This window comes from Hypoxylon trugodes, assembly GCF_022578975.1.
Source record: "Hypoxylon trugodes strain CBS 135444 unplaced genomic scaffold F4822scaffold_3, whole genome shotgun sequence".
In the NCBI taxonomy this organism is placed as follows: domain Eukaryota; kingdom Fungi; phylum Ascomycota; class Sordariomycetes; order Xylariales; family Hypoxylaceae; genus Hypoxylon; species Hypoxylon trugodes.
The window spans coordinates 1,917,359-1,943,757 of NW_026250018.1; the positions used below are offsets into that span (position 1 = coordinate 1,917,359).

At 47.3% G+C, this 26,399-nt stretch overlaps 10 protein-coding genes across 10 annotated transcripts; 4 read left to right on the plus strand and 6 right to left on the minus strand.

The window, feature by feature from the left end:
* Window positions 1-733: 733 nt before the first annotated feature.
* On the minus strand, window positions 734-1,822 carry F4822DRAFT_171431 (ubiquitin-conjugating enzyme/RWD-like protein). The gene is made up of 3 exons (XM_051453297.1): window positions 1,478-1,822; window positions 1,335-1,418; window positions 734-1,274 (listed from the first exon to the last, which is right to left on the minus strand). Exons 1-3 carry the CDS (start codon window positions 1,565-1,567, stop codon window positions 747-749), a joined length of 702 nt encoding a protein of 233 aa, XP_051316840.1. The 5' UTR covers window positions 1,568-1,822; the 3' UTR covers window positions 734-746.
* A 2,039-nt stretch (window positions 1,823-3,861) lies between these two features.
* On the plus strand, window positions 3,862-5,366 carry F4822DRAFT_171607 (Rox3-domain-containing protein). Its single transcript, XM_051453301.1, has 3 exons — window positions 3,862-4,169; window positions 4,310-4,595; window positions 4,654-5,366. Exons 1-3 carry the CDS (start codon window positions 4,047-4,049, stop codon window positions 5,307-5,309), a joined length of 1,065 nt encoding a protein of 354 aa, XP_051316841.1. The 5' UTR covers window positions 3,862-4,046; the 3' UTR covers window positions 5,310-5,366.
* Window positions 5,367-7,086: 1,720 nt separating this feature from the next.
* On the plus strand, window positions 7,087-9,472 carry F4822DRAFT_171503 (uncharacterized protein). The gene is made up of 2 exons (XM_051453300.1): window positions 7,087-7,613; window positions 7,663-9,472. The coding sequence occupies exons 1-2, from the start codon at window positions 7,176-7,178 to the stop codon at window positions 9,385-9,387; spliced, it is 2,163 nt and encodes a 720-aa protein (XP_051316842.1). The 5' UTR covers window positions 7,087-7,175; the 3' UTR covers window positions 9,388-9,472.
* On the minus strand, window positions 9,473-11,367 carry F4822DRAFT_171479 (uncharacterized protein). Its single transcript, XM_051453298.1, has 4 exons — window positions 10,663-11,367; window positions 10,570-10,606; window positions 10,439-10,506; window positions 9,473-10,385 (listed from the first exon to the last, which is right to left on the minus strand). The coding sequence occupies exons 1-4, from the start codon at window positions 10,810-10,812 to the stop codon at window positions 9,558-9,560; spliced, it is 1,083 nt and encodes a 360-aa protein (XP_051316843.1). The 5' UTR covers window positions 10,813-11,367; the 3' UTR covers window positions 9,473-9,557.
* An 820-nt stretch (window positions 11,368-12,187) lies between these two features.
* Window positions 12,188-13,764, minus strand: F4822DRAFT_171487 (initiator tRNA phosphoribosyl transferase). The gene has a single exon (XM_051453299.1). The coding sequence runs from the start codon at window positions 13,665-13,667 to the stop codon at window positions 12,282-12,284; it is 1,386 nt and encodes a 461-aa protein (XP_051316844.1). The 5' UTR covers window positions 13,668-13,764; the 3' UTR covers window positions 12,188-12,281.
* A 197-nt stretch (window positions 13,765-13,961) lies between these two features.
* Window positions 13,962-15,780, minus strand: F4822DRAFT_395364 (uncharacterized protein). The gene has a single exon (XM_051457433.1). The coding sequence runs from the start codon at window positions 15,417-15,419 to the stop codon at window positions 14,238-14,240; it is 1,182 nt and encodes a 393-aa protein (XP_051316845.1). The 5' UTR covers window positions 15,420-15,780; the 3' UTR covers window positions 13,962-14,237.
* Window positions 15,781-16,063: 283 nt separating this feature from the next.
* F4822DRAFT_171666 (uncharacterized protein) lies at window positions 16,064-18,029 on the minus strand. The gene is made up of 2 exons (XM_051453302.1): window positions 16,817-18,029; window positions 16,064-16,764 (listed from the first exon to the last, which is right to left on the minus strand). Exons 1-2 carry the CDS (start codon window positions 17,760-17,762, stop codon window positions 16,190-16,192), a joined length of 1,521 nt encoding a protein of 506 aa, XP_051316846.1. The 5' UTR covers window positions 17,763-18,029; the 3' UTR covers window positions 16,064-16,189.
* Window positions 18,030-18,602: 573 nt separating this feature from the next.
* F4822DRAFT_442208 (uncharacterized protein) lies at window positions 18,603-20,706 on the plus strand (the record flags this gene model as incomplete). The annotated part of the gene is made up of 6 exons (XM_051462968.1): window positions 18,603-18,685; window positions 18,741-19,301; window positions 19,441-19,626; window positions 19,762-19,864; window positions 19,924-20,232; window positions 20,288-20,706. The coding sequence occupies 6 exons, from the start codon at window positions 18,603-18,605 to the stop codon at window positions 20,648-20,650; spliced, it is 1,605 nt and encodes a 534-aa protein (XP_051316847.1). The 3' UTR covers window positions 20,651-20,706.
* A 225-nt stretch (window positions 20,707-20,931) lies between these two features.
* Window positions 20,932-24,365, plus strand: F4822DRAFT_395372 (dynamin family protein). The gene is made up of 3 exons (XM_051457434.1): window positions 20,932-21,447; window positions 21,517-23,544; window positions 23,595-24,365. Exons 1-3 carry the CDS (start codon window positions 21,147-21,149, stop codon window positions 24,029-24,031), a joined length of 2,766 nt encoding a protein of 921 aa, XP_051316848.1. The 5' UTR covers window positions 20,932-21,146; the 3' UTR covers window positions 24,032-24,365.
* Window positions 24,366-24,387: 22 nt separating this feature from the next.
* On the minus strand, window positions 24,388-26,336 carry F4822DRAFT_436621 (GMC oxidoreductase; the record flags this gene model as incomplete). Its single annotated transcript, XM_051462328.1, has 4 exons — window positions 24,388-25,334; window positions 25,418-25,604; window positions 25,722-26,248; window positions 26,303-26,336. 4 exons carry the CDS (start codon window positions 26,334-26,336, stop codon window positions 24,388-24,390), a joined length of 1,695 nt encoding a protein of 564 aa, XP_051316849.1.
* Window positions 26,337-26,399: the final 63 nt, after the last annotated feature.

Here is a 26,399-nt window from a genome sequence, read left to right on the forward strand (position 1 = left end):
TTAGGTACGCCGACGATATCTTTAGGTACTCCCAGGGCAAGGTAGCACACGAATCATAACCCCACATCCACGCCAACCAGGGGCGGTTACAGCACGCGCAGCGACAGCGTATGGCCCTACTGGGATTAACATTAACCCCACCTTAGGTACGTTAAACCTTCCCTCTTTCTGATGAAATACGAAATAACAAAGTTCAATGTTGCTTTTCTCTAGAGACCAACACATACGCTGATATGGTAAATATTTATCGCTAATATCATATTGGTACGCTCATTCAACAGTAGCACTACTTCTGTTACTGTGCGGGTTAGATATTCCCAGAATATGTATGCATGGCATTAATTCAGGTATGTGACTACCCACTTACTACACATTAGCCATTCTTCACTTCATATCAAATTTTTGGTTTGTGCAAACGTTTTTTGATTCATCTATGAACAAATGGTTGTAAGGTGACCCGGAAAGGCAACCCCAACTCGAAAAAGCAAATAAGAAAACCTCGGGCGCCTGCGTTCTTGCAAAGAACTTCTCTATCTGAAAGAAGATGCGAAAGCCGGCCCCAAGACAACCGTTACGACGATTAAAAGCGATTAGAAACAAGCGCCGATGGTGCAGGAGATCCGTGAAACGCCCCGTCCCCGCTATGCAAATGTATACTGAGTTGAGGAAATCGTGCCCTCGTCCACGTGGTCCTTTAGTCGACCAATGGTGTCGTGTTTAAATATTGATCATAAGGACGAACCCTCTCAGTTATCGTCATCGTCACTGACGCCCTCTTCTTCACCGTCCTCGTCGAACTCTGCCACTTCATCATCATCACCTGTGTCACTACCGCCGAAATCAAGTTCCTCGTCACTCTCGGCCCAGAATGCAGCATCGTCATCCGTCGACTTCGGGGGCGGCGGGGGTTCGAGGGTAGTCGGTAGGATGAAGCCGGCAGGGATATCGTTCTTAGATTTCTCGACGATTTCCTTAGCCCGCTTATTGTAGGAAGCCCGGTCATCTCGGTACATCACACCAGCGTCGACATTGGCAGGAGAGTTGATCTCAGGACTGTCCAAAAGCAGAAGGACAGACCGAAGCACCGATTCAACGCCTTGCAGAGGGGACCAGCGTTCACTAGCTGCCTCACCCGATGTGAGGTCCTCGCCTGGGGTGTGTAGGATGGAAATGCAGAGCTTTCCGTCGGGATAGATGTTGGGATGATAAATGGGGATTTGGAATCGGAAAGTCGGCGGTTGGTACGGATACTCATCGGTGAAAGTCATCTCGGCCTATTGCGCAAATTTACGTTAGTAACGGTCTCAGCGCAAGGTCCGTGTTTCAGTTCTTACCTTGAAATAGCCGCCGTTGAAAGCACTGTCGGGATTGACAACCATGAGACCTAGGCGCCAGCGAAGGATGTTATCATTCACCAGCTATAAGAATGACAGGTCAGCACGCAATCAAAGTCAACGTCAAATTCCACGTTACTCACATCAATGTTCACCCATTTCTCTCGGGAGAGTTCTTGCATCTCCGACATGAGTCTGTGCTTAGCGCCACCGCCGATTCTCGAGGACGACATTGTGAATTATGTGTGATTCAATTTCTCTAATTCTCTTGGTTTAGTTCAGGAGATGTCGAGTAATCGGTGCGACGAAAAAAATGCGACTCGCGTGTCCTCGAATCGGAGAGCAGGCGAACGTCTTATCAATCAAATCGCCGCCAGAACGAATGATCTCAATCGAAAAGAGCGAAAACAAAAGAGAGAATGGAAAAAAGAAATAGGAGAAAAACAATCCCTTTATGAGGCCGCTTATGGGCGAAAGAAATAGAATGAGATCGTCAAATCGTCACGGGGAGTTTGTAGTGAAGGGGGTGAGTGTACGGCCTGATGTGGTTTAGGTAGAAACCGTTGATGTTAGATGGGATTGGCATGAGGTAGATAAATCAACGACCATGCATTTAGTAGCCAAACGGGTTGGGATCGATGTGATTATTAAAGTAGGTACCCCAGTATTACAGTACGGTAACCGCGATTCCTCGGGGCGCCTGACTCGTTCCTCGAACGGATATCCACCAATGAGGTAATCGCATGTTGGTGGAATGCCCGGCAGCCCTGGCAGGTGGCCCCCCCGACGAACTATTAGGTACTTACATGTACTGTGTAGTAGGGGTGGAAGGCGTTACAAACTGTATGATTGAACTTTTCAACAAAGCAAGTACATACCATCAAATTTTTACAAGCGTATTTCCAGGCACAAATAGGAATCTAACAGTATAGGTACCTACCTACCTGGCCTATGCATTTTTAAGGTACCCACACGTAGAATCTTTGCCCTCTTCAGAATATCGATAGACTGATTTGAAATCCCGTCTTCCACCAAGACGATAACATAATTATCTACCTAGGGTATTCTTAGATACGGTGCATGCCTCTCAATAAAATCTCGTCAATAATTGCACTTCATGTGTACTTTGTATGTGAGATTCCTATTATATTAATTACTACTGAAAACATTTCAACCCGGCTGTATTCAAGGCCCTTGCTTTGTTTCACCAAACCACTACCCCTTTATGACTCCCTACCTAGTCATTACTATAATACCAAAGCAATCAGGCCATTGCCGCCCCAGGACATCCATAAATGATTGGATATTTAGGTATATATTTAGAAGATACGATAGATATTGCTGCTCAAAGCGTAATGGCTTGAAATGATTGTATAAGTTTACTCTTGACTTCCGTAGAGGATTTTGAGTGCCTTTATCCGTACCTAGATACGTGGAACACGTAGTCAGATTACCTACATGTAGGTATCAAGTCTTTATACCCGATCTAGTATGAAGTCTCTTATAGGCGTAGACGTCTAAGAAATGCAACTCCAGCCAGTCTCATTTCATACTAGTGTTTTCAATAGTAATTCAATTCGTCACATTATGGCCTGATGGTTGTCATTAAGAGAGGATAGCATACCTTTAAGCATTTGGAGTTTGGCTTTCATGTTGACATATCTACAAAGGAGTTTGAGATGCTAGATAGATCTGAGAGATGACGATACTATTGAACTATGAGACACTGAAAAGGGTGTGACTGGATTAAAATTATGGATGGCAAAGACAGGAGCTAAGGGATTGTCACTGTCTAATGCCAGTGGCTGCTTGATAAATGACTGTATGATTATATGTAATCTGTTACATAACAAGTACATTCGAATGCTTCATATGCAGCTGGCCTGGGAAAATAAATTCGACAACGCAATAGGTGATTTCTTATGGTGCAACGTACATATATACTTATATAGTACGTACATAGCGTACTGAGGGTTAATGGTTTTAAGGTTGTTGGTGTGTAGCACAAAATCCGATGCCATAAGTTCGGCGGGGGTGTCTAGACCCAAGACCGCGGAGGGGGTGAATTTAGAAAAGTGGGTCATCATAGCGGAGCTAGGCGATTTGGTCCATTTGTGTTGCAAGGCGAAAAGGCACCACCTCACCTGGGCAATGTTCTTTCTCCCCCCGTCCGCCCGTTCTGTATTCTGCCCATCCTTGGAACGCAACAACTTCAACCTTTTCCCACCCCAACAACCATCTTCCGACTCCCGTTCCCTTCACCAACAATCGATAGCGGCGACGACGAGACATCGCGAAACTTGTTACACCAAACCCGACCGCTTCGTCCTCGCCATAAATAATTTTTTATCTACCGATACGACGTTCCGGAGGATTTAGGTCGGTGAATGCTGGTGGACTCGGGTATCTTCGACCACAACAGCCGGTCGGCGGTTTGGCGCGACTCGCCACAGTGAGATCGATCAATACCATCATCCCACCCCTCGACAGCGCATCATCGTCAATCGCCCATCGAGCACATTGTCGCGATTCAATCGACCTGCCGTCCGTAATATTTTTTCCGCGTTCCGATACGCCCCTTCGTCACATTCCGATTGATCAACATCCCGAAATCGATTTTTGTCAGCATCCGCTGAGGACATCTGACAACATTTCGTTCCCCGAATCACTCTGCGCTTCATACTCACACAATCCGCTTACCTTCTCTCCTCGATGGCGACCATGTCATTCAATCCCCAAACGCCTCAGAGTCCTTCCCAACTTTCTCCGAGCACAGGTGATCAGGTGTCGAGCATGAATAGCTCCATGACCTCAATCACTACTGCTTTGCCTACTGTGAGTAAAAGAAAACATTCTCTATTTTTAGATTAAACAATTTCAAGTATTCTATAGTCAAAAAAAGCAAAGGAGAAAAAAAGAAGCGTTTCTTTCTTTATCCCTGCGGGAATTTAATTACTAATTTAACATCATCACAGCCGGCACACAGCGTAAATGGTTCAGCCCAACCGGGTGATATGGCTCATGATATCGCGATGGCAGATGCTTATTCGACGAAACGAAAATACCCTTTTGACGACGGTAGCGATCATGAGCATAAGAAGGTTCACCTCGAGGATCGCCGAGTTGGTATTGAGAACCTGCACCTCGATGTTGGCGAAAAATACCTCCTTTGCAGTACTCGTAAGGCTCCCTTTCGTCTCATACAAGCCATTACGCCCAGCCATCCCTCTTCCCCCAGATTGATGGTAACTGCTAAATGCGGTACTTGAATGAGATTTGGTATTATTTGTTGACACTCTTTCTCATCTAGCCTATCCAGACTCCTACCCGTGCTTGTCCAACGATCTCTTCGAGATGTTCGGCCTAACCGGCATTGCCGCCGAGGTTGCCCGCACGAAGCCCAATGGAGAGAAGAATGCGCTTCGCAAAACGTACAAAGGGCAAATAAAGACCTTAGGATTGAGCGGTCACTTCGATGCTGTTAAGAAGGAGCCCGAAGCGCTTGATGGTTTAATGGCTTTGACCCACATTCCCGAAGACGTATGGTACAGCAGGGAAGTAAGTGGAAAGGAAATCGAGAAAGGATTTTCACAACTATCCCCACCCATCCTATCTCGAGCGGCGACGATGGCCAAGGGTGCGATACCGAAGAGTGTTTGGGACAGCTCCGTTCTCGGCGATCTAGCACCCGGTGCTATGACGAAGAAAGTCGGTCACGACCAGGCTACAAGGCCAACGGCGCCTAGCACACCGGCTGCTTCAGCTCCCGGCGTCACACCGAAGGCGGGTAAACCCTTGACGCCACAACTTGACCGCGCCCGCCGGATTGGAAAGAAGCGTAGCTACCAAGACAGTAGCTTTGAAGGGTACGGCGAGGGCTATGCCGATGATGATGCGGGTGGGTACTCGACAGGAGATGGTGATGACCGGTCCAAGCTGAAGAGGAGAAAACAGGTGCACGCAGATCACCCATGATCCGCAAGCCTCTTCACTGACCGACGACAGAAATTCGGTGAGACATCCTCGTTTGGTGGCGCCGGTGGCCAAAAGTACGGTAGCAGAATAAGGACGTGATCGAAGATACCCAGTCAGACGATATATGGCGGTTTTACGCGGTTGTGGCTGTGGACAGGTTCTTCGAATACATCGAAACAAACCCCAACACAGCGCAGCATCTTTATTTGCATTTTGCATGATTTCAGCATGGCGCAAGGCGTTCGGACTACGAGAAATAAAACAACAGGAAATAAGTCGAGACGCCTAAATACCATCCATGCCTTCCCACGAATTCGAACGACGAACAATCGGGCTCGATTTGTCGTATATATTGCTTTTGAGTCGAAAGATAAAAGCATTGCAGGGGGGATTCTGGGGGCTGATTACATTGACAGTTATGAGCGTTGTCAATAGGACATGAGCACTTTTAGTAGTTTTCTAAATAACTCAGGTGCCTAGTTCTCTCTAATGCTACTGGATTGAAAAATCTACTCTACCCCTCCGGTTGATAGAGATATCTCCGGGTACGGGCTTTCACTAGACGTGCTCTTGTGAACAGAGAGGGCTTGACATGATGAGTCTTGCTTAATGTAGCGAGAGTACCTCACTAGCTTAGTAGCGATGATGGTACTTCTTTAGGAGACTACTTAGCGAAGAGCGTGCTTGTGGATATGTCTACTAGCTTGAGCTAGGACATAGGCTTGAGTTAGACGAAGCTCAGATAATTTAGATCTTGCTATCTCTTTAGTGAGACAGCTTAATAGAGATCACCACTATTTGTATAACCGTCGGGCCCATCGATTTGAATGGTGCAGTGCTATTATAACTAATACGATGGCCAATGTCTAAACTGCCAGTCATCAATGTTGAATTGTTTCTTCTGAACTAACTCCCCGCATAGGCACTTACAAGACGAGGCGAGCTCAAGAGGTCAATGAACTATACCAACGGCGTCAGAGAACAGGTAAGTAAACCGAACATCCTAGTCACTTACTTGACCTATGGTTTTCAGTTACCCGTGCAATAGATACAACTCATTTTGTCCCTAACGCAGGATCCTTTAGGGGGCCTCCCGACCTATAATCGGTCCATCGTCACATACGTGGGAGATGTTATGTGACTCGAGTTACCTAATTGGTATTGGAAAGGACGAAAGAAGGTATTCACCAATGTCAAAAGACCAATCGCAATCCATATTGCGAAACTACTCAGATAATAAAATTCCCCGTGGTTCTAAATTATGTGAGATATAGGAGAGAGAGCGTCGGACGACGTACATTGGTCCACGAAAAAGATATCGTTAGCAGATTGGTACACGCAAGTGGCCTCACTTTAGGTACCGCCTAACAGGGCGGAGGCATCCAAGTAGGTACCCGGGATGTAGGTAGGATGTACAGCGCAGTGGAAGCCCCACACTACATTACGGGGCTAGCGCTTTATTGCGTCGCGCTCAGCTTCCGCCGTTCCTTCCCGCCTGCGGATTGACTTCATCCTACACCCCCACTCCCTTACATAGGACTAGGTACCTGGCCGCCTGGCCAACTTCATTCAGCTCATAGCAATACATGCGTATCCTTATCTTCTTTATATCAACTACATGCTTTTCGGGCACCGTGATTTCTGTCATTTCGCCGCCCTGAAATAGACATAATCGGCATTTATTCATTTATTCATTTACATATCTACTTCCTATGCTGTGAAGTTATTGGAATTAGAAACTCGTGCACAAGTAGACTTCGGTCAACTTCAGCTTACGTCACTGCGTTACTTACGCGCCCGGTCCGAATAGACGCTCTTCTCTAGGTGGACGCCCATATTCCAATAGACTCTCACGTCATCTTTATCATGAACAAAATATATTCAGATCACGCGTCGCCTTTGGACGTTCCACAGTCCAGCAAGCGTCGGAGCTTATCGCCTGTATCGTTTAGTACGCTAGGCGACCCGCGGTCCTCTTCAGCGCAGTCGTTGGTCCCCACACCGTTGGAAGGTGAGGAGTCGGGACGTCGCAGACTTCTAGTCGTCTATCTCCATGGCTTTATGGGCAACGATTCCTCTTTTCAATCCTTTCCCGCTCACGTACATCATTACCTTAAGCTAGCCCTCTCTGAAACTCATGTCATTCATTCCAAGATTTACCCAAAGTATAAAACATATAAAGTCCTTGACGTAGCTCGCGATAACTTTAGTCAATGGCTCGCCCCGCACGAATCACCCACTACCGATGTGGTGCTCGTCGGGCATTCCATGGGAGGATTATTAGCTGCTGATGTCGCTTTGATGGTAAGTCATCTAACTTTCTTCTATCTCATTAGCTAACAATACTCATCAGCCGTCGAGTAATCAATATGGCGCTGGCTATTTCCTCCACCGCATCTTAGGAACCGTTCATCTAGATGCGCCTCTCCTCGGACTTCATCCAGGTATTATAACAGCTGGCATCGCTAGTCTGTTTAGGCCCAAAGCGGATACAACAAACCCGCCAGAGGCGCCAATACCGAATGAGGAACCGGACCAGGCGCTATCTCAAATTACTTCAGGGAATACGTCGATATATTCGGACCCATCTAGTGTTTCGCCGTCTTCTGCATCCTCTCCAAGGCCACGAATATTTGAATCACATGGCATGACATTTGACCCCAATTTCAACTCACCCTTCCCCAACGATGTTCGCCTTCAGGATAGGGGTTGGTGGAAAAATATTGTGCACTTTGTCGAGAAACACAGTTCGGAGGGCATAGTAGATGCTGCCACATACCACATAACGTCTCATTTGGAATTTGGAGGCTGTCTCATGGATATCAATAGCCTCAAGACACGGTATGAAAATATTCGTCGGTTAGAGGACGTAGATGATCTGAAGCACCATGGATTCCCCCATGTACCCCCGCAAGTTCGCTTCGTTCAGTACTACACTGTATGCCACGGGTATCCTAAGAAGCCTAAAGGACAACCCTCTAGCCAGAGCCCCGGACCCCTACAAGATACGCACTCAGCCCCTCCGACGCCACAAACCTCAAATAAAAGTTACGATCTCCCGAATCCGCAAAAAGACGCGGATGTCCCTCTCGAAAATGGCACTCTAGACCAGGACACTCTCGATGCTAGTGACGACGATGATTCTGGCTTACAAATACTTGACCCTCAACCGATATCTGAGGACTCTCCCGAAGAATCTGATCCGCCTCCGGAATATCAAGAATTTGCCCAATTAATTGAGAATCCCAAAGATGACGCGACAGATGACAATGCGCAAGAAATTCAACTTTCTAATATTGAAAATGACGCAAAGGCAAACCTTGAACAAAATGACGAAAAACTTCAGTCTCAAAAATCCTTAGAAACGGACGCTACTAACTCGTCTACTCTTGCTGATGAGGTGGCGTCCTTAGACCTAAATCTCCCCGCAATTCCGGAGCTCCCCCCCAAACCTGAGCCTGTAGATTTAGAGCAGTACACAGACAGGGATGTGCGGAAGCAGGCGGAGAAGGAGGCCAAGAAGGCACAGAAAGATTACGCTAAGATCGTAAAAGATCGCGAAAAACTCATCAAGGACAGACAGAAAATCATTGACAAGAAAAAGAAGAAACTAGCACAAGAGGCAGAGAAGCGAGAAAAGGACGAACAGAAACGACGTAAAAAAGAGGCCAAAGCTGTTGCGTCAAGTTCGTCGACTTCAGAAGAGGGAACATCGAAAATGGCACCTTCCACTCTCACAACGCAGTCAGAAGATATCTCCAACTCTCAAGTATCACAAGCAGATTTCGACCCTGACACATTATCGCCTTTACCAAGCCCAACCGAACAATGGGGTAAAGGCAAGTCTCCGAAGCCGCCCAAAGAACGCAGGTTCTGTAATATGCCGTCGAAAGTAAACGGTCAAGCCGATCCGAAGTGGGTCAAGATCTTTATGAAGGACACAGATCAAGTCGGCGCACACACCGGTCTGTTTTTCAAGGGCGATCATTATGAGAAATTGGTTGGTGATGTTGGGGAGATGATTGTGAGTTGGGTCCAGGATGATATGACGAAACGGGCTATTCTGGAAATGAATTAGAGTATAGAAATATTGGAGGTTTTGGTCTACTACTTCCTAAGTGAAATCCTCGTTCTCCTGTCTACAACCAACATTATAATGAGATGAGATACCCGAGCAGAGCTAATGAGCACAATAGAGTTATTAACGGTATGAAATCATGAACATTTTATTTATTGGACCACGGTTGTTTAGTCTAGATTCATATACGAGACGTGCTTTTTCTCCGAATGGATAACTTCAACTTGGTGCATCGCATCCACGCCCCTTTCCATATCCACATCAATCATATGCGCCGGCTTCATATACGCCCCGTCTGAATCTGAAGATGGTAGTTCGCGCATGCGATACGATCCATTCCCATCATTCGTAGTCCGCCGCGAGCGTCGTGTCGATCTTGTTCCAGCACTAGATCCGTACCAACTTGACGCACTCCGCAACGTCCCACCCAGTAATTTCGGGAACATGCGCGCGAGCATCGGTCGCAGGGTTGGGAGGCAGGAACATATAATCGCCACATTCAACTCAACCCCCGACCAAAGCCCCAACTCAACACCGCCTTCCGAGGGATCGGTGGTAGCGTCAAGACGGTATATAACGACAAGCCGCATAACAGACGCCACGACCACGACTAATCCAACCGTAAATACAGCTGTGAGCGCAGCTTTCTGGCGTGGAGCGATTTGCAAGCGTTTCACGAGTGGCACGGGTAGCGCGAGGATTAGGATGTCGAAGAATGTATTTAGGACTGAGGTTGCGAACATGAAAGTTGGGATATCGAGACAATGGTCTGAGGTCCGCGAGGATGGGGTGGGGGGTGCCCAGGAGAGGGATACGGGGATGCAGGCTAGGATGCCGGCTAGGAAGAGCGTGAGGCCGAAGATGGCGAGGAAGATTACTAGGGTTGTGGTGAAGAGTTTGAAGCGAGGGGAGGTCCAGATGCGCCGGTAGGATGTCACGATGGACATTTTTATGAGTGCGGATGAGAGGCCCCAGAGGGGCGGGGATATCCATATCGTCTAGGCTTTTTGTTAGATGTTGTTTTTAGGGGGGGGGGAAGGGTATGGCTTGCCTTCATCAATTCGACTCGGTTTTCGGGTGCAATATCTGATAACGGTTTACCAAATCCGACACCCACCCCTAAGCAAGCCAATCTTGTTAGTTCATCGTTCATTGGAAACGCCTGTGATCACATTCACTAACCCGCCATATTCGATAGGTAGGTACCTAAGGCGCAACACTACACCAATTGCTTAGCACAATTATCATAGAAAGGGAGGCAATCTAAGAACTTACTGCTGCCAGGAAACACAAAGTGTCATCCCATCCCGGATTCCTCAGCAAAGTCACACGAACATGGAGCCGCAAGACCACCGCCAGGAGGGCGATGATCAAGAACGGCGTGACGGCGCCGATTAATGCGATGGTCTTCTCGGGGAGAGGCATTGGGTCAAGCCTCCAACGAGGAGGAAATCACATCAGACGGAGTACTGACAATTAATATATTAAATGCAGATAATGGAAGCTTAGTTTGCCATGAGCGCGATGGAAGATAAATTAAACCGACGAACTCCTCGTGGATTTGCATGTGTCAGCGTGGTGTATTTCTAATTATATCAGAGGAGCGGGAGCTATACCCATACCATGCAGGTTGGGGGTAGTAGACTTGGGTAAGGGGAGGAAATCTCCGAACGTTAAATATTCCATCTTAAACTGCATAATGACTTCCTTCAGTGTGCCTATGAAAAAGGTTCTTGCTCATATGGGACGAAATCGTAGTGAAAATATGGAAGGTCATGCGAATTGCCAAAATTTGAGGTTTGCGCGTCGAATAGTAGCGATGAATCAAATTGGCTTTGTCTTTGGATGAGATGAGGCGTGCACCTTACGTAGGGTAACCGCAGAAGGTGTACTCTGGAATCCAGATCGAAGGCAATTCAACCCCCGCAACCCCCCTAGTAGATCGAAGATCTAGTGTTGAAGAATTAGGTAGGTGAACAAAGAGATATTCGCGTGGCTCGGGACCGGTCCGGAGCTGCCATTCCAAGTAGAGATTGTAGGATTTCGCGAGTCACACCTAACCCCACAACAGCCGGGTGGAACATCACCAAAGAACTACATTACGGTCCCGAGAGATCCTATGCTGATGTAAGAATTAGATTTAATTAGTAATATGTCGATTTCCCCGGGGCTGAGTAACTTCGATGGAAATACATCATCAGTGAAAATGACTGAGGCTAAATGCGAAGGCATCAGATCCCTAAAATGAACCCTTTTTTAGGCCTAGATCTTTTTACATATGAATTGACAATCATCAATGATATGACAGGAATTGACTTAATTCGGCCCTTACGATCCATCTTGACAAGTGAAGCACTAATAGCCTACATGTAAACTCGGGTTATCTTTATCTAGTGGCATATATGAACGATGCGATAGACAATAGCGCGAGTCCATGTACGTGCTTCGGTGTCTCTTGGGTTCTTGTATAAGAGAGCGCCATAGTTGTAGCTGGAAGAGCCCTAATTTCTAGAGCGAAGCGGCCTGTAATGGGGAATGATTTTGGCGCATGGGGCGCAGAGGCGGCCGCCTATCTGTAGAGGCTTGCTGAGAAAGTTAGCAGCTGTAGGCACCGTATCTCCTCAAATAGCCACAGCAATAGTTTCCATTTCCCTCGCTAACATGCCGCTCTACCGCGGGCCACAAGCCACTAAACAGGTCAGCTGAAGGCGACTGTTATAGTGATCTACGGCATGGGCCGTAGCGCTCATTCAGTGGCTTGCATATTCCGTCCCAGCACATAACGATGGCGCGGCTTCTATTACTCTGTGGCGATCATGAGCCGTTTATAGCTGGTGTCCAAGCCCCATAAACGCTTGTATAGGCGCCATTTTTGGGGTACAATAGCAGGACTTCTAGCCCATAAGGAAGCTATTAACGCTCTGTAAAGTAGCCCTGCATGGATTCGCCTCGGGGAAATTCGTCATGATGCGACTAAGTTTTATTCGAATACTGTTCTTCGTTTGACTAGTAGGCGGTATATTAAGATTGTAATTGCCTTTGTCGTCAAAATATTGGCACAATAGTGCGAGGGCAACTCCCACAGATAGGTCTTTGCCAGTTTCGCAGGCTATTACTATCCGTTTGGGTTCAGAGGGGTTGACGCCTGAATTTTCGGGGGAGTCAGAGTCTGCTGTTCGTTCTATAAATTGCTGTACGAAGTCGCTAATATTAGGGAGAGCTGAACGTAAATTTCGACTAGCCACCCTATGCTTTCCAACGCCTACTTCCATCAGCGACGGACTTTTGACCCATAAGCCTGGGTCTGTTGTCTTGGAGCGGATAGCAACGGTGCATGTTGATGACGACGACTGATTTTCAAGGGGTAAACTACTAACGAATAGGTACGGAGCCACCTGTTTAAGGCTTGATGAATCTGTGTATTTGTCTTGATCCGAGACCAGTGAGCGGACCAACTCAGACAGGTCGGGTTCAGGGGTGGATAAAAGAGTGTCTGCATGGTGCCAGAACACGGGCGGGGTTAGGCCCAATGCCCAATTCTCAGTGTCATCGCCAGCGCCCTGTATGTAGCCACCCTCACTCATCTCTCCACCAAGAACCCGACGCGAGCTAGTACAACAGATGACAGGGTGGAAGTCATCGAATATTTCATCCGTTGTGATAAGTTGCGATTCCTGGGTGATCCATACCGGCCTAAGAGGTTTCTTTATCTGTTGACGCAAGGTATCGATATCAATATTCAGAGCCTTCAGAGAATCCACATGTTCGGGAATCTTCGCTTCGATTTGAGCATGTTCAGATCGTGAGACCACATTAGGAGGGGTAAAGAGCTCATGAGACCCCAGGTTATCTGGGAATAAAACATGATTCAATACACAACACCAAATCGGCACCGTCTTGCTAAGAGCATCAGGCATTCGTTTTCCCCTCCTCGTTGAGTCCACGATGACGCATCCATCATTATCACCGATAATGCCCAATAATTGTAAGTTCAGGCGTCGCGTGCTGAACCTCCACTGCCCAGTGTGACCGTCCGTGCTTTTGAAATAGCCGGACCCAGCTTTGTTTTCAGGTGGGATGTACCAGCTGCCGCAGCGCTCGTTAGCGATCAGCGGGCGGCCGAATGCAGCAGCCACCTCGGATACGAAATCTGCATCTTCCCGTATGGAGCGCAGACGATTGGTAATGGAGAGATTTGATCGTTTCAAGTCACCAAGAATGCGTGAGAAATTGTGGTTTGCCTGTGGCGAGAAGATGAGTTCTGCTGTAGTAGTAGCCATGAATATATATATTTGAGCAAAGGTCAAGCAATTGTCGAATCAATATAGAAGATAATGATATGTGCTGTGTGATATAGAAAAAGAAGTTATTAGAAACAAGGATTAGCTTTGGGACCCGGAGATTTGGTACTATAGAAGGGTATTGATCCACTAATCACTGGAGTTTGGGGCTCCAGGGCTAGCTCGGCAAGTACTAACTCTAATAGCAGTGTGCTATTATAATAGGCCACAATGTAAAAATGTTAGTGACATATTACAGGGGAAAATTCCCATTTGAGGGGGAAATCATTAAACCCTCCGTTAGCAACGCTGAAATTCGTATAGTAATGTTCAGTAAATATCTCAATTTTCCGCACTATCTAATTCAGCGCATCAACGCATTAACTCCCTAAGTAGCCTGGGTATCACGTAGTCCGTTCGTGTATCCCCTCTTGTGAAGTATGCAAAGGGCAATTTTGTGTCGTTATCACATTCCATCCCTCCAGATTTTCGTTTATTCATCGCGGTTATGTTCCCAATGAGCAGTGAAATCCCTCTCTATTATGAACCGTTCCCCCCACCACGTTCTCCTTAGCACATGACCTCCGCCTTCACAAGGACTGAGTAGTCTTCCTCCTTCTTGAGTAGACACGGCGATACTACCATATCCACCACTAGCTGTCCGCTAAGCTTGCCCTTCATCTCCATCGTCGCTTCTTGGTACGGGAATCCATGTGTGAGCTGGCTGCCGGGCTTGTTCGACATCAACACTAGTAATCGTGAACGATCGAACATGCTACTGAGATCTACTGCTGTAGTAGCGATTTCCTGTATACTGCGTTTTAGAGCATCTTCGTCGGCGCTCGTCGCGAATTGCGAAGTCGCATCGAAAATCTTATTCGCCGCGTCAGTCGCGACATTCGGGTCGGTCTGGAATGATTGATGGAATATACGTGTCGTCTGCGTGCGCCAGTTCAGAATCTCCGTCTCCGATGCTTTAGCAGCAAACATGCTCTCCAACTTCTCAGCAACATTGTCAATAGGCTTTCCCCATACGCGAAAGTGTCGGCTGAATAGCGTAGTGTATACGTATCGCCAGATCAAAGCTCGGAAGAGGTAGCTAGCCAAGTTCTTGCTGGTTAAGTAAGACTTCCAGTGTGTTGATAGGTAATCAAACTCTCGTCTTGCCTTCTCCGGTACCAGTCTCGGTTGTATCGTCTCGTTGAATTTCTCCAACGAAATTGTTCGGATCTGATTTCGTAGCGTTTCCCATCGCCCTATAACTATGCTATCGGAGAGGTCGCTAGGATATGAAGCTCCGATCCTATTGCCGTCTTGGGCCTGAAGTTGTTGCTGTAAGGTTTCGCAGAGTTTTGTTTTAGCTGCCAACTCGTCCGTCACATTTCTATATTTCGACTCCACCTCTTGCATCCGAGAACGTGTGATCGTGATCGTCTCTTCATTCCCTTGTTGCGTGCCCGGAGAAAGGCCCACTTTACTACCCATCAGAATCAAGCTTGAGCTTCCATTTGCATCTTGCAAACCATCTTTTGTATGCAATGACTCGACACTAGCTCCAGGGTTGTATCTATTTCCTTGGCGTAGTTGTTGGATTTCATCTTTGAGTCGTTGAATTTCTGCTTCAAAGGTTTGCTTTTCTTGCCTCCAAGTATTCAGCGCTTCGTTATGTGCCGCTTTTAGCTCCCTCGTTTGAAAAATCTTTGACGTGAGGGCTCCCTGAGTGTCGGATAGTTGTTGTCGGAGGGACTCCATAGTTAGGATTCGAACCGATGTCCAGGTGGGGTGATTTGGTGGATGGAATATAGGTGAGGCACCTAGGCGTGCTCGGGAAGTATTAGGGTGGTGATGATTTGTGGAAGGGAATGTTGGAATGGTCTGAAAGGATCGAATGTTGTAAATTTAGGATTTAATTCTAAATGAAGCGCCAAACTATCGCATTGTCCTTTGAGATGTTTTGGGCTTTATCGATTTACTGGTGCGGCTTCCGCGTGCCCTTTGTCAAATATTTGGTTTGTAGTACAGGCTATTATGAGTAAATTTAGGTACCTAAGCATTTTAGGGGGAAAAATTGAAGGCGACCGACAACTCCGTTTCCGTGGTTCCTGCTTTCCCACCTCAAATAAAATAAGAACACAGAACACTTGGGAAGGAGCACCGTCAATTTTCTCCGAGCAATTGAATTTTTATGTGCATATCTTATTTCAGCGCTATATCTATAAAGCAAGCAAGCAATTTGAAGAAATTGCTACCCAGCAGCGTACTTTCCGCTAGTCAGAGGATTGATGCCTCCATTCGCACCGCACATGCCCGTTAATATCCGAGAGAAGATTCACTAGGAATCAAACAAACTTCCCCCCCCTGCGCGGCATAGAGGCTCTAGCAGCGTAAAGTCGCTACCTAAGACCTCAGCACCAGGGAATGTTCCTGGTAAACCCCTTACTCCCCATATGCCTGACCTGAATACCTTGTGATGTTAGTTTCTCGCGCTTGGAAACCACCCAGTCCCTCCCCAGAATATTCGCCTATTCTCCAGTATTGCCTTTCTTGGGGCTCGTGTCGCTACCTTCCGCCTTCTTGGAGGCTTCCACGGGCTTGTCGAGAGTAATAAACTGGTTATCGCGATGCTCGCCTCGTTTTCCATCTTTGTAACAAACGAACGCACGTTCGGAAATCCACATTCGTCTCTCTCCAGAACCGCGCTCAGTTCTATAGTGGACCAATGCAGGTGAGACTAGGAGGTTAACAGCATTGCTATCGTCTACGTTGTAGGCTAGTACCTGCATCCACTTATTGTCATAAGATTGGGAAACATCATCGGTATCCCAAGGGAGTTTTCTGAGAACTTCAAACCTGTCCTCATACCTATACAGCTGTCGAGCTAGTACTATGGCAGAGTCAAAGAGCGCATCGATTCCTGGCTTAACCTTGGTATCTATCTTGTCTTGTTCCTGCTTGGCGATGAACGGTTCAACCAACTCCAATAGCTCTTCTTTAAGCCCTTGTAACTTCGCCTCATCTATTGGGCACTTGGAAAGTAGTTCGCCGTTGATTGCTCGAAGACGGGTAAGGAAGTCCTCATCGCCGCAATATTGGCCTGCTATCCCACCATTAGTACACAATTATCACAGGAAATGTAAAATACTACTCACACTGAACTGCGGCAAATAACTCCCCGGTTTCGTCACCCTTCCCAAGTAGCTTGAAAGGATTCTCCAAGAACTTGGCACCGAGGGAACGCCAGATGACCGCTTGGAAGAAATAACCCGCATGCGTTTGTACTTTGAGGAATTCGCGAAATGGTGTCTTTGATACTTCTCGAAACGCTTTCTCGATGTGACTTGGTAGATCCCCTCCCTCGAATACATCAACTAAGTGTAATAAGGTAAAATCGGCGACCTTGTACTGCAGATCGCAGAACTGGGATTTCAACAGTTTGTAATCTGTCGAAAATTGGGCAGCCGCTTTTTCAAGCTGGCACTCAGCGGATTCGAGATAAGTCTCAATATTTCTGGTTCGTCGCTTAGCCTCTTCAATTTCATCATTCTTCGATTTGAGTTCATTCTTTGCTTCCTCTAGTTCACGCTTGAGCTTCTCTATATAGAGCTTTGACTTTTTTGAGGAATGAAGGTCCTCAGCGGAGTCCTCCTCGTTGTGTTTACGCTTGTTACTCTTCGCCGTTGCCGGGTTTGGCTCATTACTCCCCCCCGTAAGCTGTGACTTCTTAGAGGGATGAAGACTCTTGTCTGAGCCATTCCTTCCGGCCCTTTTTTTCTCATTAGTCTTCGGTGGTTCCAGGTCTGACTGTAAAATTTCATTGGTGTACTTCGATTTCTTTGTCTGTTGAGAATTCTCGGTCGTATCGTCCTTCTGGTTACGTTTCCTTTTTCTATCACCATCGTCAAGGGCACCTATAGGTTTGGGGGTCGGCGCAATGGTGGGTGGCTTGGGAGCTCTGGCTGATCGTAGCCTTGACGAGATGTTTGCATTCACATCGGATGGCGTAGTCGGTGAACTAGACGGGAGAGTTGTTGGCGAACTATATGAGAGGGTGGTTGGTGAACTGGATGGTGAGGCTGCTGCTGAATTGGGCGACATGGTTGCTAGTAATTCAGATGACACGGCTGCGGCAGCCTGGTGGTTATTGTGGTTGGGTTGGGGGTTGGGAATGATGAATAGGCAAATGACAATTATCAAAGATGACGTGTTACTTTGTTCCTGGAAAATCAACGTATTGGGGAACAGAAAATATGAGAGTCGAGGATCTCAGTATTATTTGTAGTGTAGTATCGTAATTGGTATGAAGGAGACAACCGGGGAGAAGTAGAGAACTTGAATTGGTCGTAAATTATAGTTCTCTTGATGCTTGTTGATATAATTTGTTTTAGAAGTTGAATGTGACGAAAGAGTCGAAGAACACTATTGCCTTTTTTTTCCTGTAATGGGAAAATGCTGGGGCGAGGATATTCTTTCTACTATGATGAATTTATAGAATATGTGAGAGGGAAGGAACTTGGTCTGAGGCGGCTCTTAAATAATGCAGGGATACCTACCTAGGTACAGAGCACTTACTGATTTTGAAATTTTAAGTGCCCCAAGGATATTTTTTAGGGCGCTTTAGGTACCAATGCACCTACCTCCCAGCGGTACTGTTTGCTATCCCCACTTCGACAAACAAATTAACCTTGAACCTTAATCGATTTCTCTCCTCTCTTAGAAGGCACCACCCCTCATGGTAGATACTATCCATCAATACTAGGCTTGCGCCCCTTTGGCTGGGATCCCGACTGAAATTCCCTCCTCGCGGGTTCATGCAATATTTTCTATCTTCGCGAGGTAGAAAGCTTTCGTTCCTCCGAAATTCCGCTTTCGTATTTCGGAATTATTTTCGTCAAGTTTTTCATTCCGTCATCCCTCCCTGCCTTCGACTGGATCATCATGGAGTCCTCTGATTTAGAAACCCTCAGAAATTTCTGGGGGAAGGATAGGGTCTTGCTAATTGGTATCGACTTAGGAACCACGTATTATCCTTCCCGATTCCTACACTCCCCAGTATTTTACTTACTTCTTTTCTAGGTTTTCCGGCGTTTCTTATGGCGTCTGGAAGGATCCATCTGTTAATGGCAATGTGTCCCCGAACCCAGTTGTTTGTTGGCCTGGCGTGGGCAACTTGTCCACGAAAATTGAGACAGCAGTCTCATACGACGATAGTGGCGATTGTTCTTGGGGATGGCTTGCTCTAGAACAGCCGAACGTCATGTCATGGTTCAAGCTACTGCTGCCGGGTGATGGCGAACTCCACTTCAATGTTAACGACTTGAAGGAGGTCCAGCAGGCAAAAGCTACCATGCAAAGGCTGGGAAAGCGCTTAGTAGATGTCGTTGGGGACTACTTGAGAATGATCTTCCAGTATACTCTCCAGTACATACGTCAGGAGAGGGGGGATGTAGCCGACGTATTGCCCTTCCATATTATATTCGCCGTGCCTGCTATTTGGAAGGAGAAGGCATTGGACTACATGAGACAAGATATAAGACTCTCCTGTATTACTAACGCTCGTCCCAATGGGGTCGCTAAGACAACGTACAGATTTGTCACCGAACCCGAAGCAGCGGCAATGGCGGTTGTCCCTGAATTGTATGCATAGGATCATTTATTTAAGGGCGACTCGTTTGTCGTGGCAGATGTCGGCGGTGGCACAGTGTTGAGTTATATGATTCAAACCTGGAGTATCGTATTAATTAGGGCAGGACTGCATCAGCTATACGGTGAATAGCACCGAGCCTTTCGAAATTCGAGAGGTTGTGGAAGGCAGTGGAGGACTTTGTGGAGCAGCCTTCCTCGATAACTCATTTCGGAACTTCATGAAGAAAAAGAGTTTGGACGAAGGATTGATCTGGGATGAGCTGCACCGAGAAGATCAGCTACATGTCCTGACAGCCTGGGAGGGTCGTATCAAAAAGTTATTCGAGAGTCCCTCGACCCAAACAACATCTATCGACATTGGAGTATAGGGCGCCCGAAGAGTCATCTTCGAAATCACATCGTAAGTAACCACCTGCCGTGTGAAAAAAACCCTTCTGACTCCAATTTGCAGTGACGAGGTCCGTACTCTATTCGACTCACTCAAGCCTGAAATCGAGAAGCTAGTGAGACGCCAAGTAATAGCCGTCCAAGAGAAGACACTGCGTCCCCCAAAGGTATTACAATCTATAAGAAGTTATTTATTGAAAGGGGGTTTGACTAATTGGCATCATAGTACATACTGCTGGTGGGCGGCTTTGGACAAAGTCCCTACCTCTATAACTCTCTGAAGCGTACCTACAATGGACACGTTACGGTTTTCCAGGGCAAAGGGAGCAGCCCTTCATCCTGCGTTTCTCGGGGTGCAGTGATTTGTGGGATGAAACAACAAGTCTTAATACACTCCCGAATTTCGCGTTTCAGTTACGGATTTGTTCTCGACAAGCCGTTCGAAAAGGGAGTCCATCACAAAGATGACAAGTACTTCGATGAGTCAAGAGGGTACTATATGGCACAGGATCAGATGGAATGGCTTGTCAAACGGGTAAGTGATAACCACCTATTTAAGAGAATGACACATGATTACTAACACTTGGAAGGGTGATGATGTGGCCATCCGCGAGCCCCAGACGTTCTATTACGAGCGACGCATAGACCATAGAGCCCGAGGACGCCGGGAGTTCCGAGAAGTGATTTGGGAATCTAGAAGCAGCAAACCATCTAATCGTAAAGCTGACCTTGATAACGACGAAGATTTTATGGTAGCGAAGTCTATTCTCATCACGACTCCCCCGGTCGAACAGCTTCCGAAGATCAAGCACGAAGGAACCCTGTGGTACTTATTCGCGTACGATCTGAAGGTAGAGGTTTCAGGAGCTTCTATTAAGCTATCAGCAAAGTGGACCAAGGACAGGTCGGTAGAGCTGATTGCAGAGTGCGTCAATGTTGTTGTGGGCGCCTAGGGGTAGGAAGGAAGTGGTATGATGACGCGTTGCAGTTGATGGATTGATAGTTCACTCGCGATTTGAGAAAGGCTTGCATCTTCAAGATCAAGGTTGATGTTGCAAGTGGGCCTAGGGGATACTGGCTATGATTTCGCACTGATTTAGAAAAAAGCAAAAGAACCAAAAAAACACGGAAAATAAAACTGTCAAAAGTTTCCAGGATCGTAAGTCAGCGTACCTGTGGTAGTGGACCATTCAAGCCACATCATCTCAGCCACATTTGTTACACAACTAGATCCATTTAATGCTGGTTGGGTACGAAGGTACTTAGTAAATATTATCAACTCCGAGCTCCACGCCACCATCCCACTTACTCCTTACATGTATTCCGCAACCACTGAAAAAGACCTACGAGCCACGCTCTCTTTCCCCGTAGGATTAAGGACGAAATTCCACCGACCTTTATGGTTTTATATCCTTGGGTTTCGCATCGCCTCCGCCTCTCATCATCGGTATGAGCGGACGGCTGATAGCAGCGGTCGGGCGTCTCCCGGCGACGCGCCCGGCCATGGTTCGAGCTATCCGACAATACCATCACCTACCTTCTAGCGGTCTCCTACGAGCTGATACCGCCGTTCGTGCAACAAGGCGGCGGATGTTGTTCCCGGTGAATTCATTCCATAATGCTGTTATCGTACGCAATGCGTCTTTTCTTCGTTTCCTACCCCGGCTAGCGGTTAAATTTATAAGGATTCCCGCCATGGCAGGCGGTGTGATGATAGGCGGCCTGGCATGGGTTCAGTACCAAGCCACACGTACGTTCACTCAACGAACCCCCCCTCAAAGGTGTCTTGTGAGCTTAAACTGATGTATTTGATATTTAGAGGCTGGTAACTACGCTTGGGATATAATTTCTACAACGAGAGATACGGTCACTGGTACGGCGTCGAGCCTCTTCGATGGCGCAAAAGGTATCGCCGATCAAACAATGCAAGGCTGGCGAAATACGAAAGAGCAGGTTGAGCTACCAGAATGGATGCAGAAGATTTTAAAACTTCAAGAAGAGATAGGAACCGGGAAACAAGGAGACGGACCCGGTGGCGAGGAACCACCGAAGCAGAGTAGGGCCGGTGCTGCGGCTATAGCTGGTGCTAGTGCTGCTGCCTATGGTTATGAACAGTCTACCGACGACGACCCGCGGAATGGGGATGAGGCTGCAAAGGATGACCAGATGATGGTATTGACTAAGAAGATGATCGAGATCCGAAACATCCTAGCTAGAGTCGGGCAGTCGAGTACTCTCACCTTACCTTCAATCGTCGTTATTGGATCGCAATCTTCAGGAAAGAGCTCCGTGCTGGAAGCTATTGTAGGGCATGAGTTCTTGCCGAAGGGATCGAATATGGTTACTCGAAGACCTATCGAGCTTACTTTGATTAACACGCCTGATTCGAATGCCGAGTATGGTGAATTTCCGGATCTGGGCTTAGGAAAGATCTCTGACTTTTCTTCTATCCAACGAACTTTGACGGAGCTTAACCAAGCTGTTCCAGACAGCCAGTGCGTATCGGATGATCCCATCCGACTCTCCATCTCATCCCCAAACATCCCGGATCTCTCGCTTATTGACCTTCCTGGCTATATTCAAGTTGTTGGACAAAACCAGCCGTTAGAGCTCAAACAGAAAATATCAGAGCTTTGCGATAAATACATACAGGCACCAAATGTCATTTTGGCTATCTCAGCTGCCGATGTTGATTTAGCTAACTCGACAGCCCTGCGAGCTAGCCGAAGAGTCGACCCAAGAGGTGAACGGACAATAGGTGTTGTTACAAAGATGGACTTGGTCGATCCTGCACGGGGTGCCGCAATTCTGGGCGACCGGCAATACCCTCTTCGTCTAGGTTATGTTGGTGTTATCCCTCGTGTACCAACAGCGACCGGACTATTTAAGAAGGGTAATGCCAATGTTACATCTGCCATCACCCGCAACGAAAATACCTTTTTCTCTTCTCATCCTTTGGAATTTGGACCCGGCTCTGATGTTCAAGTTGGTACTACGACGCTACGCAAGAAGCTTATGCACGTTTTGGAGCAAACTATGTCAGCTAGTCTCCAGTCGACAAGCGATGCGATACGACAAGAACTTGAAGAGGCTACTTATGAGTTCAAGGTCCAGTACAACGATAGGCCACTATCCGCTGAGTCGTATCTTGCCGAGAGTCTTGACGCCTTTAAGCATTCCTTTAAACGATTCTCTGAGGAGTTCGGCCGAACTCAAATGCACGAGCTCCTGAAGAACGAACTTGACCAACGAATGCTGGACTTGTTAGCAGCAAGATATTGGAACAAGCCTATTTATGATTTAAGTGTTCCTATCGCTGAGCCCAATAGTCTTGCCGATCTTCCAAAGGCAGACCCGAATTCACTCTACTGGCGAAGACAACTCGACGCTTCTACTTCGGCACTTACAAAACTCGGTGTTGGTAGGCTCGCCACTAACGTGGTCGCTAGCTCGATCCAATCCCATATCGATGCTCTAATTGCTCAGTCTACTTTTGTAAATCATCCATATGCGCGCCAGGCGATTACCGAGGCCGCTTCAAGCATCTTAAATGATAGGTTTTACAGTACTAGCGATCAAGTAGAGAACTGCATCAAGCCTTTCAAATTCGATATCGACATGGAGGAACGTGAGTGGACTACCGGTCGAGACCATGTACAAGGTGTTCTGAAGAAGGAGTTGGCTGCTTGCGAGAGTGCAATGAAGGATCTTGAGGCAACAGTCGGCGGGAGGAGAAAACTGAAGGAAGTTACAACTTTCGTTGACAAAGCTAGGAGAGGCGACGTGTTAGTTGAGGGTGAAAGCCGCAGCGGTGCCGGTGGATTTAGCGCAGAGCTGCTAGCCAAAGGTTCGATTTGCCCTCTCAGCTTATTTTGAGATTTACTAACGTATTTGCAGGACAAGAAGCTGCTTTCCTTCGCGACCGCGCTGACATTATCAAGATGCGAATGCTTGCGGTAAAATCAAAGCAATGCGCTAATATTAAGAATAAATACCATTGCCCGGAAGTTTTCTTAGATGCGGTGGCCTCGAAATTAGCATCAACAGCTGTTCTTTTCCTTAATGTTGAGCTGCTTTCGGAGTTTTATTACAACTTCCCGCGCGAGCTAGACCTGCGTCTTGGACGCCACCTATCGGATGAAGAAGTGGAGAAGTTCGCCAAGGAAGACCCCAAGATCAAGAAGCACCTGGAGGTTATTAGACGAAAGGAACTTCTTGAACTTGTTTTGGAGAAGATGGAAAGTTTAAGACAGCTCGAAGGTTTGGAAAGAGAACGAACAAGAGGTGGAAAGAAAGGTAGTGAGAAAGAACGTGGCCGGTGGGGACTCTTCTGAGGTTAGCAAACAAAATTTCCTCTAACTAGTTATTTCTGATGAATTATCATGATGTATTGAGAGGAGTTAAAAAGGTTGTTTCAGCGGTCATTGTGTACCTAGATATCACTTTCGAAGTCCCAACTCGACGGTCGGCTCCCCCTGACAGCATATTATGAAGTTACATAGATTTTGATCCCCCCTTTTTTCAAAAGATAGGATTTTCACGATGACTACTAGTCTAAGCAAACTACGTACAGTTACGGGTCTTTGGCATATAGCGCCGAGGGATAAAGCAATAACGCTAGCTTTTACTATATGTATTATCAGAAATACTTGATACTAAACTAAGATGCTAGGGACCTTTAGTCTATAACTCATGCGAGATCATATTCGGCAATTAGCTTCTCGGCACAAGTTAAACCCGTCAAATATGCCACAGATTGGACGTGGCAACTCGCAATGACGGGAACGATACTCATATCAGCAATGCGCAAGCCATCGAAACCCATAAGCCGGAAGTTACTGTCAACGGCTGCATCATCATCCCCAGGTTTTCCCATCTTAACGGTTCCTGTCATATGCCAGGATGAGCCCACACTAGCACGCCAGTACTCAAGGTAATCCTCGTCCGAATCACCTGCAGGTACTGCAATTGGCGCCACGTTGTCCTTCACATAGGCTTCGGAATTCACGAACCGTAACGCATCTCGGAGAGCCTCTATTACGGCTCGTCTATCAAAGGGGGTGGATAGGAACTTAGGGTCGATACGTGGCGGAGCGTCCGGGTCGGAGGATTGTAGCGTGACTTCGCCCCGACTCTGCGCGTTATACAGGAACACCGCGAGCGTCATGTAATTCATAGCCTCGGGCGGGAAGTTCGGTATGAACCAGTGCAGCGGAAAGTGCGAGCCGATAGCATAATGCGGGATTGTTGGTCTATTCAAATGGTTCTTTTCCTCCGTAGGCAAGTCCTCGAATTCGGGGAGGGAGGAGAGATTGGGAAGCTTGAACCAGCCCAAAGTCGCTTGGCACCCGTATTTAGCCCATGGACCAGTGCCGTCCTTTTTCCATTGTTCGAGGGCGACGGCTTTGGCTTGCTCGTTGCTGTAGAAGGCTACGCGGTCCGGGTCCCCGGTCTTGCGTATATGGGCTATAGGTACGAAGAAGTGGTCGCGGAGACCCTGGCCGATGCATGGAATGTCTTGGACTACGGGGATGTTGAATTTCTCAAGTTGTGCTCTTGGCCCGATGCCTGAGTGCATGAGCAGTTTCGGGGTGTTGAGAGCACCGGCCGAGATAATGACCTCTTTAGTAGCCAGGTCTGGAGTTGGGTGCTGTGTTAGCCCATCATGCTTTGGCTTATAAATCGGAGAATAGATGAAGAGATTACATGGGCTAACTTACGCTTCTTGCCGTTAGACTCGACGCCAACAGCCTTTTCGCCTTCCAAAATAATACGTTGAACCAACGACTTGGTGAGAATCGTCAGGTTTTCTGGGATCTCCACGAGCAAATCTGCCGCGGTGGACCGGAACCCCTTGCTTGCCGAATTGATCGTCAGGGCTACACCGAGAGGATTTCCGGAGTTATGCTATTGCCGAAGGATTAGCGAAAAGAATTCAGGCAAATTGCATAATAACGCCACCACGACAGCAAACTTTGAGCCCCCCGAGAGAAAAGGGGGGGATAGTTTAGGAATACTACTTACGTCAGGATTCAGGGGCCGTCCAGCCTTCTCGTAGGCTTCTAATAAAGGAACCAGATCTGCCTCTACCTCGGCGGTATACCCCGTCTTCAGGAGTCCTGAATTGCCGTGGTCCTCGGGTTTTGACTTGGCATACTTCTCTGGAACACCTGCTGGAGGAGTCGGATCGAACGACTCGAGAGTCCTGTACCGGCGCTTCATATGCGCCCAGCCAAAGGCATCGTCCCCGACAACACGCACCCACTCGTCATAGTCACCACTTGCTCCTACGTTAAATATACTAAAGTTAATTGCGCTGGAACCACCTAAACCTAAGCCTCTTGAGTAGTCGAGTTCTCGCCCCCCACAGTACTCCTGGGGAGCTGTCTTATAGCCCCAATTCAGACCCTGGCTTTGAGAAACTAGCCATCGACGTCCATTGACGCGCATCTCCTTATCATCATTCGTACCTCCGGCTTCAAGGAGTAACACCTTCGGTCTCTTCGCTGACCTTGCCAGCGAAATGGCTATGGCGGCGCCCGAGGGTCCTCCTACATGATGATGTTAGTGGATAGGGGAATTGTGGCGCCATGGGTTTTGCGTACCGCCAACAATTACAAAGTCATAAGTTGAAGACATCTTCTATAGTTACAGTTTTAAACCAAAGGGTTATAATGTAATCTCAAGTTTATTTCATTAATT